We start from the raw sequence: 16,079 nt of genomic DNA on the forward strand, positions 1-16,079 counted from the left end.
TCCCTATTTTCAAAAAGGGGAAAAGAGAGGACCCAAATAATTGCCGCCCAGTCAGTCTGACATCAATAGCAGGGAAGATTCTGGAGCAGATCATTAAGCAAACAGTCTGTGAGCACCTAGAAAGGAATGCTGTGATCACCAATAGTCAGCATGGATTTCTGAAAAATAAGTCATGTCAGACTAACCTGATCTCGTTTTTTGACAGAATTACAAGCCTGGTAGATGAAGGGAACACAGTGGATGTAGCCTACCTTGATTTCAGCAAGGCATTTGACAAGGTGCCCCATGATATTCTTGTAAAGAAGCTGGTAAAATGCGGTCTTGACTATGCTACCACTCAGTGGATTTGTAACTGGCTGACTGACCGAACCCAAAGGGTGCTCATCAATGGTTCCTCTTCATCCTGGAGAAGAGTGACTAGTGGGGTGCCACAGGGTTCTGTCTTGGGCCCGGTCTTATTCAACATCTTTATCAACGACTTGGATGATGGACTCAAGGGCATCCTGATCAAATTTGCAGATGACACCAAACTGGGAGGGGTGGCTAACACCCCAGAGGACAGGATCACACTTCAAAACGACCTTGACAGATTAGAGAACTGGGCAAAAACAAACAAGATGAATTTTAACAGGGAGAAATGTAAAGTATTGCACTTGGGCAAAAAAAATGAGAGGCACAAATACAAGATGGGTGACACCTGGCTTGAGAGCAGTACATGTGAAAAGGATCTAGGAGTCTTGGTTGACCACAAACTTGACATGAGCCAACAGTGTGACGCGGCAGCTAAAAAAGCCAATGCAATTCTGGGCTGCATCAATAGGAGTATAGCATCTAGATCAAGGGAAGTAATAGTGCCACTGTATTCTGCTCTGGTCAGACCACACCTGGAGTACTGTGTCCAGTTCTGGGCACCACAATTCAAGAAGGACACTGACAAACTGGAACGTGTCCAGAGGAGGGCAACCAAAATGGTCAAAGGCCTGGAAACGATGCCTTATGAGGAACGGCTAAGGGAGCTGGGCATGTTTAGCCTGGAGAAGAGGAGGTTAAGGGGTGATATGATAGCCATGTTCAAATATATAAAAGGATGTCACATAGAGGAGGGAGAAAGGTTGTTTTCTGCTGCTCCAGAGAAGCGGACACGGAGCAATGGATCCAAACTACAAGAAAGAAGATTCCACCTAAACATTAGGAAGAACTTCCTGACAGTAAGAGCTGTTCGACAGTGGAATTTGCTGCCAAGGAGTGTGGTGGAGTCTCCTACTTTGGAGGTCTTTAAGCAGAGGCTTGACAACCATATGTCAGGAGTGCTCTGATGGTGTTTCCTGCTTGGCAGGGGGTTGGACTCGATGGCCCTTGTGTTCTCTTCCAACTCTATGATTCTATGATTCTATGAAATTATGAGCATGAAAGCAGCAGCAGAAAGCTCAGGAATAAATGACATTGCACAGAAGTACAGAAAAAAGAATTATCAGTTCAAGAACTTAGTGTTTGCGTTCTGATTTTTCATAACAAATGCAAATTCTCTGCATTGTTCCTTCATTTCCAATTGTGTGAGATCTTTGCATATTATATGTTAATTTTTCATGCACTCTTGTGTTTTGAGGAATTTGACTACCGTGAACAGAATTTTCCTCCATCTGGGTGGATTACAAATACATCAAAGCTTTTTCTGAAACAAGACCTCTGTTACCTAACAGTAATTCTTAATTCCAGTAATTAAGAACAGTAATTCTTACCTAACAGTAACAGTAATTCTTACCTAACAGATGGGTAGCCGTGTTGGTCTGCCATAGTCAAAATAAAAAAATTCCTTCCTGTAGCACCTTAAAGACCAACTAAGTTAGTTCTTGGTATAAGCTTTCGTGTGCATGCACACTTCTTCAGATACACAGTATACAGGAAGGAATTTTTTTATCTTACCTAACAGTAATTCTTAATTCCACAGTCAGGCAATACTGTACATTTATTAGGATCAACCAAAATGTCACAAAATAGTGAGCAAGTTTTCTAGAACACAGTGATAAACATATCTATTAATTTGTAACCTCTGTTTGATGTTTCTGAATCCATCCTAAAAGGTTGTTGCCTTCTTATCAAACATCTTTGGATCAAGTTGGGTTGGTTTTTTTTAAAAAAAAAATGACCTGAACAATAGGAACACAACTGGAAAATAACAGAGGCTGTACAGATGTGCCATTTTGATTTAACTTCTTGGCCTAAGGTATTATACTTAACAATAGGTAAAGGGTAAAGGGACCCCTGACCATTAGGTCCAGTCGTGACCGACTCTGGGGTTGCGGCGCTCATCTCGCTTTACTGGCAGAGGGAGCATGACTAAGCCGCTTCTGGTGAACCAGAGCAGCACACGGAAACACTGTTTACCTTCCCGCCGGAGCGGTACCTATTTATCTACTTGCACTTTGACATGCTTTCGAACTGCTAGGTGGGCAGGAGCAGGGACCGAGCAAGGGGAGCTCACCCCATCACGGGGATTCGAACCGCGACCTTCTGATCGGCAAGTCCTAGGCTCTGTGGTTTAACCCACAGCGCCACCTGGCCCTTTTTACTTAACAATAGTATAGATCTTTTCCAGGGAACAGAGCCAAGACTCTAATCCCCCTTATAAAGTGAATTAACAGCTACTATACACCAGAACCTTTGTTTTCCATCTTCAGCATTATATTTTAACATGCAGTGTATTTTTTTGTATTTTTCTCTTAGGATCTGACCACATTCGAGAGAAGGACGGACTTTGGGCTGTCCTAATTTGGCTGTCAATCATAGCAGCTCGAAAACAGAGTGTGGAAGAGATTGTCCGAGAGCACTGGGCAAAATTTGGCCGCCACTACTACTGTAGGTAAGAATGGCTGATGTATAGAAGAGTCAGTTGCATAATGCAATGAATTTTGTGTGTGTGTTTGTAGAGAGAGAGTACAATGCCTGTAGGACCGTATACTCTTAACAAATTATAAATTATAAAAGTAATCATTCATATGTAGAGGTGATTATTGTCAAACCACAACCCACAACTTAAATCTACTACAGATATATGCAGTGCTGATTTGTGTTTTGGTAAGGAGAACGTGGGGCCATTGTAAAACTCCTGCAGGCAGTCATGGATTCGGCATGAATTCTTTTGTAGATTACAGTGGTACCCCGCAAGACGAATGCATCGCAAGACGGAAAACCCGCAAGACGAAAGGGTTTTCTGTTTTGGAGGCGCTTCGCAAGACGAATTTCCCTATGGGCTTGCATCGCAAGACGAAAGCCCATAGGGAAATGCTGGCGGTCGGGAGCAAAGACTTTCGCCCACAGCCGGCCTTCAGAAGAGGATCTCTTCTGAAGGCCAGCGGGGGGCAAAAGTCTTTGCTCCCCCCCGCCTGCCTTCCCCCCCGCCTGCCCCGGGCGATCTTAAAATGCTGGCGGGCGGGAGCGAAGCGTTCGCTGCCGACCCCCAGCATTTTAAAATCTCCCCGGGACAGCAGAGAAGCCGGAAGCATTTTAAAATCTCCCCGTGTCCCGGGGAGATTTTAAAATGCTGGGGGGCTGCCGACCCCCAGCATTTTAAAATCTCCCCGGGACAGCAGAGACTTCTCTGTCCCGGGGAGATTTTAAAATGCTGGGGGTCGGGAGCGAAGCGTTCGCTGCCGACCCCCAGCATTTTAAAACGCTGTTCCGAAGCGGGGGGCGGGAACAGCTGCCCCAGCCGCCCCACTTCGGAATGCTGTTCCGAAGCGGGGAGGGGGGGCGGGAACAGCTGCCCCAGCCGCCCCACTTCGGAACGCTGTTCCGAAGCGGGGAGGGGGGCGGGAACAGCTGCCCCAGCCGCCCCACTTCGGAACGCTGTTCCGAAGCGGGGCTGGGGGCGGGAACACCTTCTGAAGGCGGGCAGGGGGCGAAAGTCTTTGTCCCCCCTGCCTGCCTTCCCAGGGGCTTTTAAATCGCCCCGGACAGCGGAGAAGTCCTCCGCTGTCCGGGGCGATTTTAAAATGCCGCCCGCCAGCATTTTAAGATCGCCTGGACAGCGGAGAAGTCCTCCGCTGTCCCGGGGTTTTTTAAAATGCTGGGGGTGGGAAGAAAAGCCCTTGTCCCCCCCCCCCCAGCCTTCAGAAGAGGTCCGGGGACAGACTGTCCCCGGACCTGGTCTGAAGGCGGTTTCCCTAGGAACGCATTAATTGATTTTCAATGCATTCCTATGGGAAACCGTGCATCGCAAGACGAAAAACTCGCAAGACGAAGAAACTTGCGGAACGAATTAATTTCGTCTTGCGAGGCACCACTGTACAGCCAAGGCATGGAGTTTGGTTTAGAATCTTTTTTGGAAATGGATAGAGTAACAATGCCTTCAAAAAAAAGCAAGGCCAAACAAACTTTTAATGTGAATGGTATGTTTATAAAACTAGAAATTTTATTAATAAGTCATCTTGTGCCTTTGGGAAAGCAATGTTTAAGAAATGCTTCCATAATTCTAATTATAGGAGCTGTGGCAGAACAAGAGAGTTACCGTATTTTTCGCCCTATAGGACACACTTATTCCCCTCCAAAAATGAAGGGGAAATATGTGTGCGTCCTACCCCTCTCGCTCTCCAGGCTTCAGGAGAGCCCCACCGCCAGCCCCACAAGCTCGGGGGACAGCGGGGAGGCGCAGCGCGCCCAGGCTTAGCTTTGCGCAGCTCTCCGCAAGCCGTGGGAGCCCGACCTGGGCTCCCACGGCTTGCGGAGAGCTGCATGTTCTGGGGTCGGGGGAAGCTCGGGCTTCCCCCACCCCAGCCCTGCGCCTGGGGGGGGAATAAATTCCCCCCCTTTATTTCCCCCCCCAAAAAATTAGATGCGTCCTATGGGCCGGTGCGTCCTATAGGGCAAAAAATATGGTACATGCAGTCCTTAGCAAAAATTGTAGAACTCTTTAGGCACTTATTGTGTAAAGAGATTGTGGCCAGCACCAGAACCACCATCAGCTCCTGATAATATTTTGCCCTCTGAGGTCGCTTAGGTATCCCTCTAATGCACCCCCCATAACTCTAATAAGCTGAAAACTTGCTGTCCCCAGCCATACAAGGAAGTTAAAATTGTCTCCATTTCAGATATACTTTTCCAGCCAATGAGATTATGCCAGAAATTAACATGTAAAGCAAGGAATAAAGCCATTTGTCCAAACTGTACTTGGTTAATGTGGATGAAAGCATGGTGCTTTCATCCTCCCTGTGGAAATTTATGGAAAGTGTGACGGCACACTGAGTGGGTGGACCCAGCTGTGAAACTATGATGGATAAACTCAAAGCTCCGGAGCCAGAGGTCTGTCTTTAGCCTCTTGGTCAGAGGCTTGGAGGCTCTAGTGCTGGGCAGAGTTTGGGAGGTGGCAAAGAGCCTCCTTAAGGTTTGTGTGTCCAGAAGTGACCTTATGCTTTAGCAACTTTCTCTATGCATTTTCATAGATTTGTAGCACATTGGTTTCATTTTTCCTGTCAACTTATTCTCCATTAAACCTTACAAGTAGGACCTGCAACAAAATGTTGCAGTGTGTAGTTCTCCTGGTCAGGATGCCAGCCAGACACACCCTATCTGAGTCCCCTCTTTCCCCCTCCATGCAACCCCTGTTTTTCATTTCCCCCTTTCCACAGTGAGGGCTTATCCACACTTCTGTTTGCCCTGCCACTTCCCCCATGGAAACTTGTGCATTAGTGCTGAATCAAAACCAATGGCAGTGGGATTTTCTGCAGAGGGCCTTTTGTTCTGATTTAGCGCTAAATTTCCAGGGGAAAGGCAAAACTGTTTGGATCCTGCCTAGAAAGCACGGGACAAGCGGGAAACCGCTCAGATGCAGACTCCCTAGGTGCGGGGCAAGCACAAATCAGCATTTCATGCCAACTGAGCATGCTCAGTCTTCAGGTTTTGGCTCCCAGCTCCTCTCCCCTTTTTTCTTTAACAATTCAGCACTTCTACAAACCTTCCTCTTGTGCATGAATGCTGCTATTTTCTCTACAATCACACTTGAAGAGTGAGTTTGCTGTTAGTATTAAGCATTTGGTGTAGACTGACCCTTGCCATGGAGACACGGGTTTTTAATATGTTGCCATGCCACATGTTTTTGCTATTCTTTTAATTCCTTCAATTCAAGATTTGATTATGAAGCTCTGGATCCCAGGACAGCATATTTCATAATGAGAGACCTGGAGGCTTTGATCACTGACAAATCTTTCAGTAGTCAACAATTTGCTGTTGGAAGCAATGTCTACAGTGTGCAAAAAGCAACCAGCTTTGAATATGTGGATCCCGTTGATGGGACTGTGACCAAAAGACAGGTATGAAAGGCAAATAAAGTTATGGGGTATGAAGGGAAGACCGCCCCCAAATTGGATGAAGGTGCATTTCACCACAAGCAGAGCTCTTTCTCAAGAAGCTGTCTGCACCCAGTTTTCATGAATCACTTCCCCAGCTCCATGCATTATAGCACATCCTATTCAACAGTTTTCTGACTCTCAGAGGAGTATATTCAGGGGGAGAGAGTCTGCTGTAATGGGGAGGGGACAAAGAAAACAACTTCCACCAGCCCAGACAGTCTTAACTCTGGATCCAACCAAGTAATTTGTACATGTAAATAAAAATGCTATTAACTGAAGCTGTAGCTAGCACATGGATAGTTTTCAATTGCATAAGTAGCAAATTAGTGCAGTATATTCTGACTTAGTATAGAATTATGTTAAATGAGTAAATATAGGAAAGTTTAAGTATTCTTACCCCTCCCCTATAACTTAAGCTAATTAATATAAAAAGAATAGACAAATTACAATAAAGCAAAATAACTGTACAGCTGGGAATATGCATACTGAAATTTATCATTCCAGAACACTACAAAATATATGCATGTGTTTCACTCTTGTTCTTTTTTTCATTCTGCTGTGATATATTAATTTAGATAAAGCAGTTATATTCCATGTTTTGTTGAACTTATTAGAGTGGAGTTGTTCTCTTTTTCTAGTTAGCCACTGTACAAATCTTGGCAGCTATAAGATTAATGAATATTCCTTTGAAGCAGCTGTTAGTTGACAGAATGTTCTCAAAAATTCTGTTTGCACCATCTATAAACTGTATTTACTTTTAATAGGGGCTAAGGATAATTTTCTCGGATGCATCCAGACTCATCTTCAGATTAAGTGCTTCTAGTCATGTGCGAGCCACTCTCAGGATCTATGCAGAAAGCTATGAAAAGGACCCCAACAAACACGACAAAGAACCACAGGTAAGTGCAGTTGGAGATTTCTTTTCCTAAAAATTTCATGCCTTGTAGGTGAGAGGAGGCCCCGAAGGAAATCAGATGGGTTGGACTTTCCACTGTATTGCCTGTGACATCTGCATACAGTTTGCATTGGATGTGAAGAGGACCAGCGATGTGGATGAGCTGTTCCTGGTGATCAGATAGCACGACCACACCTGAAATGTGGAAGTTCTCAAATTCCATTTGTAGATGCAAATAGGAGCATTGTTGCTGCTTAAAGCATACCCATATACTGACAGTTCCATGTGGCAGGCCATTTCTGTGAAACCATTCCTTTATGCACTTGCCAAAATGAAATCCCAGTTTTGTGATTTATGTTGGCATTGTGAAAATTACCAAGATTGAGGACACTGCTTCACACAGACAACAAAGGGGCATAGGAAGTAGCCTAATAACAGGTCAGACCACAAATACCAGATTGGCTACTCTGAACATAGCTGTCAACGTTTCCCTTTTTTAAAGGGAAATTCCCTTATTCCGAATAGGATTCCTCGCACGAAAAGGGGGAAGTTGACAGCTATGACTCTGAATGGCAGTGGGTCTTTGCTGCCCAGGTGTGCTGAGGACTAGCCATGTGGCTGGCACGCTCAGGTTGCCCAAGCTCAGGTGTCCGCCTCATACCCAGCCCAGCACCTTGTCTTGCGGAGGAGCCTGCGGCACTGGTGGGCAGGCTGGCCGAGCTGCGCTGAGGCTGCAGGGGGTGGGCAGGCAAGCTGCCTCCTGGCACCTTTTGCCCTGTGCCTGGACTCACCATGGCAGCTGCATCCAGAAGTGTCAGGGAGGATTCTGAGGAGCAATGGACAGAAGAGGAAGACAGGGAGATGACGCAGGAGGCAGAACAGGGGGCGGAAGCAGTTGGGGAGAGTAGGGGCTCAGGGATGCTGGAGAGCCCTTCAACCACCCAGAGGCTCGGGAAGGAAGCTCAGGAAGGGAGGGGGCTTTCAATTCAGCACAGACAAGGAGGGAAATGAAACATAAGGATCAAAGACGTCTCAAGCGATTCCCACGCCTACTTTGTCGGCACGGGAATCGTAGGAAGCCACTCCCCGAATCTGACTCAACAGGTTCAGACGCGTAATTTTGAACTGTAGCTGTTCTTGTATATGTGTAATAAAGACTGTAAATATCACTCTGATTGTGCTGGAGTGTTCCTGCGAAAGGGAAACACCAGCTTTACAAGAAGCCCGCTTTCTATTCCTCCTCTGCTTCTCTACCACTGACCACAATGTGGATCCCTTGGGAAACTACATGGCAAGACCGCCTGGCTGGCCCGGCCCAAGGGGACTCACTGCAGCCTCCTTCTTGACAGCATCTGCCCCCATGTCCCTCCAATGGAAGAAGCTACCAGGCTGACTCATCCAATCCCCCAGCCGGGCCCTGAAATGTGGCAGAACAAAGTGGGAGAGCAGGCGCACATGCCAAGAAAACAGGCCCCACAGCGCTGGCTTACCTTTCTCTCTCGCAGTGTACAAACGCCAGGCCTGCCTGCGTAGAGGATCTGAGGAAGGTGGGAACCACACTCCGGCTCACCCCGCTAAGGGGTCGGGGGAACTTTCCCCTTGTGTTGCTTTCACTGAGGGAGAGAGGGGTTTTCTAATTATCCCCCTCTGCCTTGCTTTGGGTGCTCACTAGAAACCCTCCCAGGAGCAAGGTAAATGGTAACAGCTCTTTCCCATCCCTGCACACTTTAAGTAGTAACTCAGTGGGCTACACAGCCCACTTAACTGCAGAGTAAGTCCAAGACCTACTTCTGAGTAAATTAGGATCAGCACCATGCACTACCATATTTACTCGAGTCTAACGTGCCATCAAATCTAATGAAAACCCTAATTTTCGAAACATAATTTGGCAAGGGGGAAAAAAAGGTGCACAACCCAAGTTGGTTAGAGCAGTTTGCTGATAATGCCAAGGTCACAGGTCCAATCCTTGCAGCTGCATATTCCTGCATTGCAGGGGGTTGGGCTTCATGATTCCAACTCTACAATTTTATGAAATATGGCATATTTTCCTCCACAACTATATTCTGTTCTTGCCATATGGAAAGCCTTCATGTGGTTGCATTTTAAGTACCAGGCATCCTGCTGTTGGAATGTATTAACTGGACTTGAGAACTGCCTACACGAAGGAGGCTAATCTCTTCACATGAGCAATCAAGTGAAGAAAGGGCAAGATAGAAAGCAATATCACAGACCGCATATGGAACTTATAATGTTCAAATCATGCAGAAAAATTAACATTCCCAAATACTTGGATTTTAAGTTGAGCTTTCAAATAAAGTTTTGTGTTTATTTCCCCCCACCTTTTCTACAGTTACTTGAAGTTATACATAGCTTGATGCTTATATGGATGATGTCAGGCTTCAAGGAATCACTTTCCTTTCCTGTGGCAGTAGATAAGCAGAACAAAGGAAAAGGAGTCTTCTTACCAGTTAGAAACTATTATTAGAAACTATTATTAGAAATAATCACAGCGAGAGAACAAAAAACACATCTCCTAGTAATGGCAGTGCTCCCAATTAAGTTCACTCCCCTCTCCGTCCCTACTAATATACATCACTCCTACGTCTTGTAATCTGAGTTTGGAGCCTCTGCACTTTCTGTTCTGTCACTTTCTGAGCTCTTCGGGACTTTGGGGAAGGGGGGTGGATACTATCCAGAGACTGTGAATCTGTTAACTCTCTCTCTTCTAGTGTTTCTTCTGCTAGCTGTTCCCCATTCAGTATTTCCCAACCTCTGCCTTCTGAACTATGTCCCCCTGCAAACCACTATTCCAAATCTATATTCTCTTCCTGTTCCTGAGAAGATTCAGGATCAGGAGGAGGGGGAGGCTCCCACCATTCTTCCTCAGTGCAGCCTTCTTCAGCACGATCCCTGACAGATGATCGCTTCGCTAGACTGGTATATAAATTGTGGTTTCTGGGTCATCATTACCAGTTAAGGCCATTGCCTGTTTTAGTCTGTGGGAGCAGAAACAGAAAAGTCACATGGCATCTAAAAGTCTAACAGTTTTATTTTGTTATAAACTATAATGGGCCAAAATTCACCAAATTGGAAGCATAGTTTTTATATATGCCATGATAATAAAGATGACTAAAGATTTTTTTTTCTTAACTAAGTTAATAATAATAATAATAATAATTTATTATTTATACCCCGCCCATCTGGCTGGGCCTCCCCAGCCACTCTGGGCGGCTTCCATAAAAACCAAAAATACAGTAAAATGTCATATGTTAAAAACTTCCCTGAACAGGGCTGCCTTAAGATGTCTCCTGAATGTCAGGTAGTTGTTTATCGCTTTGACATCTGCTGGAAGGGCATTCCACAGGGCGGGCGCCACTACCGAGAAGGCCCTCTGCCTGGTTCCCTGTAGCTTTCAAAGTTCAACCAAAAGGCCTAGTGATGCAAAAAAAATTTATGCATATAATAAATGAAAAGGAGACCCACTCAAAAGAGGACAATGCCCAGCTAGTAAATGGAAAGCAAGGTGAATAGTGTGCACTACGTAGCTTTGGCTTGCTAATACAAGCATTTATGCATGTTCAATATGTGCGCAATTGTGCATAAGCACATTGCGCCAAACCTGGAAGTGACCCAAAAAGGGGCAGGGTGGAGGCGGGGGCAATACGGTGTGTGTGCAGGCATTTTCAATGGTGTTTCAAATACGTGATTTCAGTTAAATGTGCAGTGGCTTGGAAAGTAACCCCCACATAAATGGGGGTTGCCTGTAGTCAGGGTTGTTTGATTGATATTCTCTGAGTGGGAGCTAATGACTTGAAAGATCTCTTCCTGCCTAAATGCAGAACCTTACATTTGTCCCTACTGAAATTCGTTTTGTTAACTTGGGCCCAGTTCTCCAATCTGTTGAGGTTATTTTGAATTCTGATTCTGTCTTCTGCAGCAATAGCTACCCCTCCCAGTTTGGTGTCATCTGCAAATTTGATGAGCAGCCCCTCAATTTCTTCATCCAAGTCATTTATAATGTTGAACAGCAACAGTCCCAGGACAATACCCTGCAACACCCCACTTGTCACTTTTTGCCAGGATGATGAGGAACCATTAATGAGTACACTTTGGGTTTATTTAAATAAATTATCCTTTAAATCTATTTAAATAAATTATCCTTACTTATCCTTATAATCAACATGGTTGAGATCAGGTTGTACATCACTGGCTAATTGGAGCTAATTTCTTCTGCTTCTTTCCCTATTTCCTGAATAGAAACTAAGAAAGTTTGTACTGGTATGCTGTAAAAGATTTTAGGCCTACAGACAAAAACCTTTACTATTACAAACATTTGCTTTTTGCCTATACAACTTAAGTCATGAAAAATTACATCTATGTGCACTTTACACAAGTTGATGTTAATTAGCGTCTTCATTTGTGACATGTTTCCATGGTAGAAAGGAAGGAACTACAAATATGTCAAGATTTATGTGCTGATGAGAAGCTTAGCTGCTTCTCCTTTCTATTACTCTTTGCTAGCATGCAAATCTAAATTAAAATTCAACATTTTTAAAATAACTTTCTGTCAAGCCAATTTGTCTGCAGAATTACTTAGCTAATGCATCCCAGTGATTCGCCACAATAATATTACAGTTGGGAAACATGAATACCAAAGTCCAAGCAAGTTCTGTATTCCTTGTAAGGAAGAAATGTGAAGCAGCTTTGAGAGTCCTCTTGTATTTATAAACAAAATCTGCTCTGTTCTAAAGAGGAGGGAGCATTTCAGCAGAGTGCAGCCAACATCTGCAAGATCATACTTGCTTTACAGTTTTGTCAACTGGTGAGAAACTTTACAAGAATACCCTTCTCAGGCGATGAGAGGGCAGTGTAGCACCTGAAATTTGGGTTTATCCTTATCTGCAGAATAGCTATCATGATTTACACCTTTGCTCTTAATGTAGATACTAAGAAATCGATCAGATGCTTTAAAAAACTATAAAAATGCTAGTTATCATAGAATGCTGATTACTGAAAGAAACTGTGTTAAAAGAAAGCAGGTTAATTATCTGCTGCACATAGGACCTTTTCTTTCAAATTGCTGCCTCCCACACTTTCCCCTCCCTCCATCCAGATTTTATCACAAACCCTTTTTGGAATATATCTGATACGAGAAAATCTGGATTGGGGGGAGGGGAAAGTGATTTAAAGGAGAACATAATGTAGACAATGGAGAATTCATGACGGTACACAAAACTATCCACATTGGAGAACAGTATGAATGAGTCCATAGAGAGGCAAGGGAGGCGGCAGCATTAAAAAGAGAGAGGAGCCCGGAGCGTGAAGCAGGTCGAAAGTTGATTCTTTTTGCTCACTAAGCCAGTGCTTTATATAAAAACAATAAACCAACATGAAAATTTGTATTTAAGTATGTTTTCTATCACAAAATAAACATTTAAATACATATTTTATCTCAATATGCACATTGCTAAACATATTTGCATTATGGTATCCTTTTTTTTCTATTGAGAACTGCATCACAAAATTCAGAGAAGTAAAATCCAAAGGATCTTTATATTCTAATACACAGATTAGGTCAGTTTCACCCTGAAATTCAGAGAACTCTAATTTCTTAAGCATCCCCAGCGGAAGGGAGCTCTTCTTTAAGTGTCTGCTGTGAACTGGAAAATCGTCCTTTGCACCAGGACACTGGAGTCACAATGTTATTCTCTAAAATTTACAGTGCCTGGAACCTTTAGATATCAAACTGCAGTTTGTTTTCTACAAACATAAATCACCATATGTCTATGGTTTATGATATATATCACCATATAACACCACTGCGGCTTGATATCTAAAGGCTAAGTGTTCCAGACACTGTAAATTTTAGAGAATAACATTGTGACTCCTGGTGTATAACTATGGGCATGGCTATAGATTGTTAATGGACCAAAGTGGAAAATTTAAGGTTAGATTGTGTTAAGATAATTTATAGAACAAAAATTGAGAAAGATGGAAAGGATTTGCTGAAATAGTTAATTGAACTAGAATACAAAAAAGGGAGGTGTGAGGAGGTCGATGAAACAAGTAAATGAAAGGTAAAGATATGGAAATATTGGATGTGTTTTTAATTGTTTTTGCTTTTGTTTTTGCTGTACTTTCAGAAATTGCCAATTCACAATGGAGCCCTTTCCTCTTTTTCACTTGGCCACCCTAGTTGCTAGCAGACCGTATGAATGAACAGTGATGGTGGTTCAGTGCAGCTGAGGCCCATTCTCCCACATGCACCTTCTGCTCTGGCAAAAGGAGGACAGCAGAATGGAACCCAGCACCAAAAGAATTTAAGTCATCATTCTCCCAATTCACAAACTGTGGCTCCCAGCCAAATTGTTGGGCTCCCAGCCCCCGCCATCCCTAGCCTGCATTCCTAGATGATGGAAGTTGTAGTCCAGCAACACTGGAGGGTCACAGATTAGTTATCCTGATCTAGAGGGACTACATATGCAAGTAATATAACTGACTACACATAATTGCTGCTGCACCACCCTGACCTTGACTCTGCTTGGTGCAGGTTTTGCTAAAACAGTAAATTGTCATAACTTTAAACATGTTGGTAGTGCTGCTAAGTAGAATTGTTTTCAGTGTGGACACCATTTAACTCAAATGGAAATGCATCATGGGAAGAGACAGGACTAACTACTGCTTTTCACTCCAGACATACCTGAGGAGACCTGTAGTGCATTTGTGATAACTTTGCAGCCTGTAAAACACACACACAAATCTGGACATATTTCCTGTCTAACAAACCTCTGGCAACAGAGTCAATTCTTTTTCAAATGATGTATTTTCCAAAGTACTGTGAGATGAACAAGAAAACAATAGGAAATGTTCTGCCAATGTGAAACACTGAAATATTTGAGACATTTTGACCCATCTAATTAAGACTAGGGAAAGAACTCTTGTTTAAGAGGCTGGGCCAGTTAAAGGACATTTCCATGTTAATTGATGAAAGCAGGATTAACAGGAGATAGAAAGTGAAAAATGAGACAGTGAGATAGTTTTGATTTTATGGTGTCCTGTTTTATCTCTATCTTACTTAGGTTAACAACTATGCTTGTTTCTTCTTTCAAGACCTATATCCAACAGAGACTCATTCTAAGGTCTACACACTACAAGAGTTTCCAGCTCTGTTAAATGGCCCTTCTCCTGTGCCTTTAATGTAGCACCTTGCATGTAGAAATTCAAGCAGCACGTTTTCCCATAGCCCTATATCTCTATGCCACTTTACAAATTCCTATGTAATTACTCTGTTTAAATGCACAGCACCACCCCCAGTTTATGTTTTTCAAAAAATAAAAAGGTAGTCTTATCAAAAAACATGCTGTCTACATTTTGTGAACATTACGTAGAATGCCTTCAAGTCTCCTATTTGAAAGGTCTGATCTGTTAGGTTTTTCTAAATTCTAGAGCTATTGCTTTACATTAAATGTCTAGAGACCTCAGTTTCCCTAAATATTTAACTCTGCCAAGAATTTCAGAGACTATAGAACACTTTCCTGTAAATTTAAATTATGTACAAAGACTATTATGAAGCTTCTACAGAGTAGCACTCTTAACTGTATTCAGATACAGTTAATAAAGCTGAAATATACAGTCTCTGTGGCATTTGGTAGAAACAGCCAGATACTGCGTTGCATTCAGAATTCTGGATTAATTTGCTTTAATTCTAAAGTGTAGCTTCCTTACATCGCCCTTTTTCCCATTACCTCTTACTTGCTTAAGCAGCAGTTTAAAAAGAAAGACAAATTATACTAGTTTATCAATGACAGTGGGAACACTGATCCTTTCTAGCACATTATGGAATTATTAGTTTTAATGGTTTCATCAATAAAGTGTGCACAAGTTCACTTCCATCAAAAGAGGGGAAATAATCATTCTCTGAGATAAATGAAACCTGGTCAAAATGCAAAGGTAATTGTGTTATCTGTGTAGCAAGCAAATCTCAAAAATAGTTGTGAAACTCACTAAAGATAAAATTCAGTCTATGTTGGAAATAGACAGAATTAGTGTAGCTTAAATTAAAACCATGAATGGATGTGTAATGATTTCAATAGCCTTGGGTTTTGTTTTTGAATTTTCTGGCCATTGCAAGTGGAGCATGCACTGATAATTTTGTTCTCCATGGATCTAGTGAATCCCCTTTTATAGCCATCTAAGCTGTTGGCCATCACAACAACTCTGCAATCCAGTTTCATCAATTATTTATTTTTGTGTTCATTTTTATTTTAAAAAATAAACACAAATGCTCTGTCTTTCTTTACTTGTCCAAGGAGACTCCCAATATTGTTAAAAGACTAAAACATCATCATCATCATCATTATTATTACTATTATTATTATTATTATAAAAAAGCTTTGTTCAGACTGTGATGTACAGGTCTGAAGGTCCTGAGTTGCTGGAAGGTAATAAAGGATTTTAAAAATAGGAATAAAACATTAAAACTTCAGCTAACAAAACAAAAACTAAGCTGCAAAGAATAGCAAAATACAAAACAGTCTAGAAAGCAAAATCTATGAAAACAACACCAGAAATCAAAACAATGAATAAAATTGACACATCACAGTGACATAAAAGCATCTTCCCCTGCTATTAAAACTAGTTATAGGATGAAGGCGATTCTAAGAAGAAAGACTTTTCCCATCTGCCAGGATTTTGTAAGGGAGGAGGCATAAGGGAGTTACTACAGGATGAAATGTGCTCTGTAGGAATTAATGGAGTTGATTTACCAACCTAAGCGAGGCAAAGACCCACCTGCACACAACCATCATTCACACACCCATGGTCAGAGTTAGGTCCTGTGG

The 16,079-nt window shown here is 42.8% G+C and overlaps 1 protein-coding gene across 2 annotated transcripts in view; it reads left to right on the top strand.

Annotated features, from left to right (window-relative positions):
* The window catches only part of PGM5 (phosphoglucomutase 5), a 168,434-nt gene that overhangs the window by 144,888 nt on the left and 7,467 nt on the right, over window positions 1-16,079 (top strand). For both annotated transcript variants that reach the window (XM_081213736.1, XM_081213735.1), the window contains exons 8-10: window positions 2,725-2,860; window positions 6,122-6,305; window positions 7,109-7,243. In XM_081213736.1, the coding sequence (XP_081069862.1) occupies window positions 2,725-2,860; window positions 6,122-6,305; window positions 7,109-7,243 (455 nt within the window). The remainder of the gene's footprint in view (window positions 1-2,724; window positions 2,861-6,121; window positions 6,306-7,108; window positions 7,244-16,079) is intronic.

Source organism: Podarcis bocagei (genome assembly GCF_964188305.1).
Source record: "Podarcis bocagei genome assembly, chromosome: 11".
Classification (NCBI taxonomy): Eukaryota; Metazoa; Chordata; class Lepidosauria; order Squamata; family Lacertidae; genus Podarcis; species Podarcis bocagei.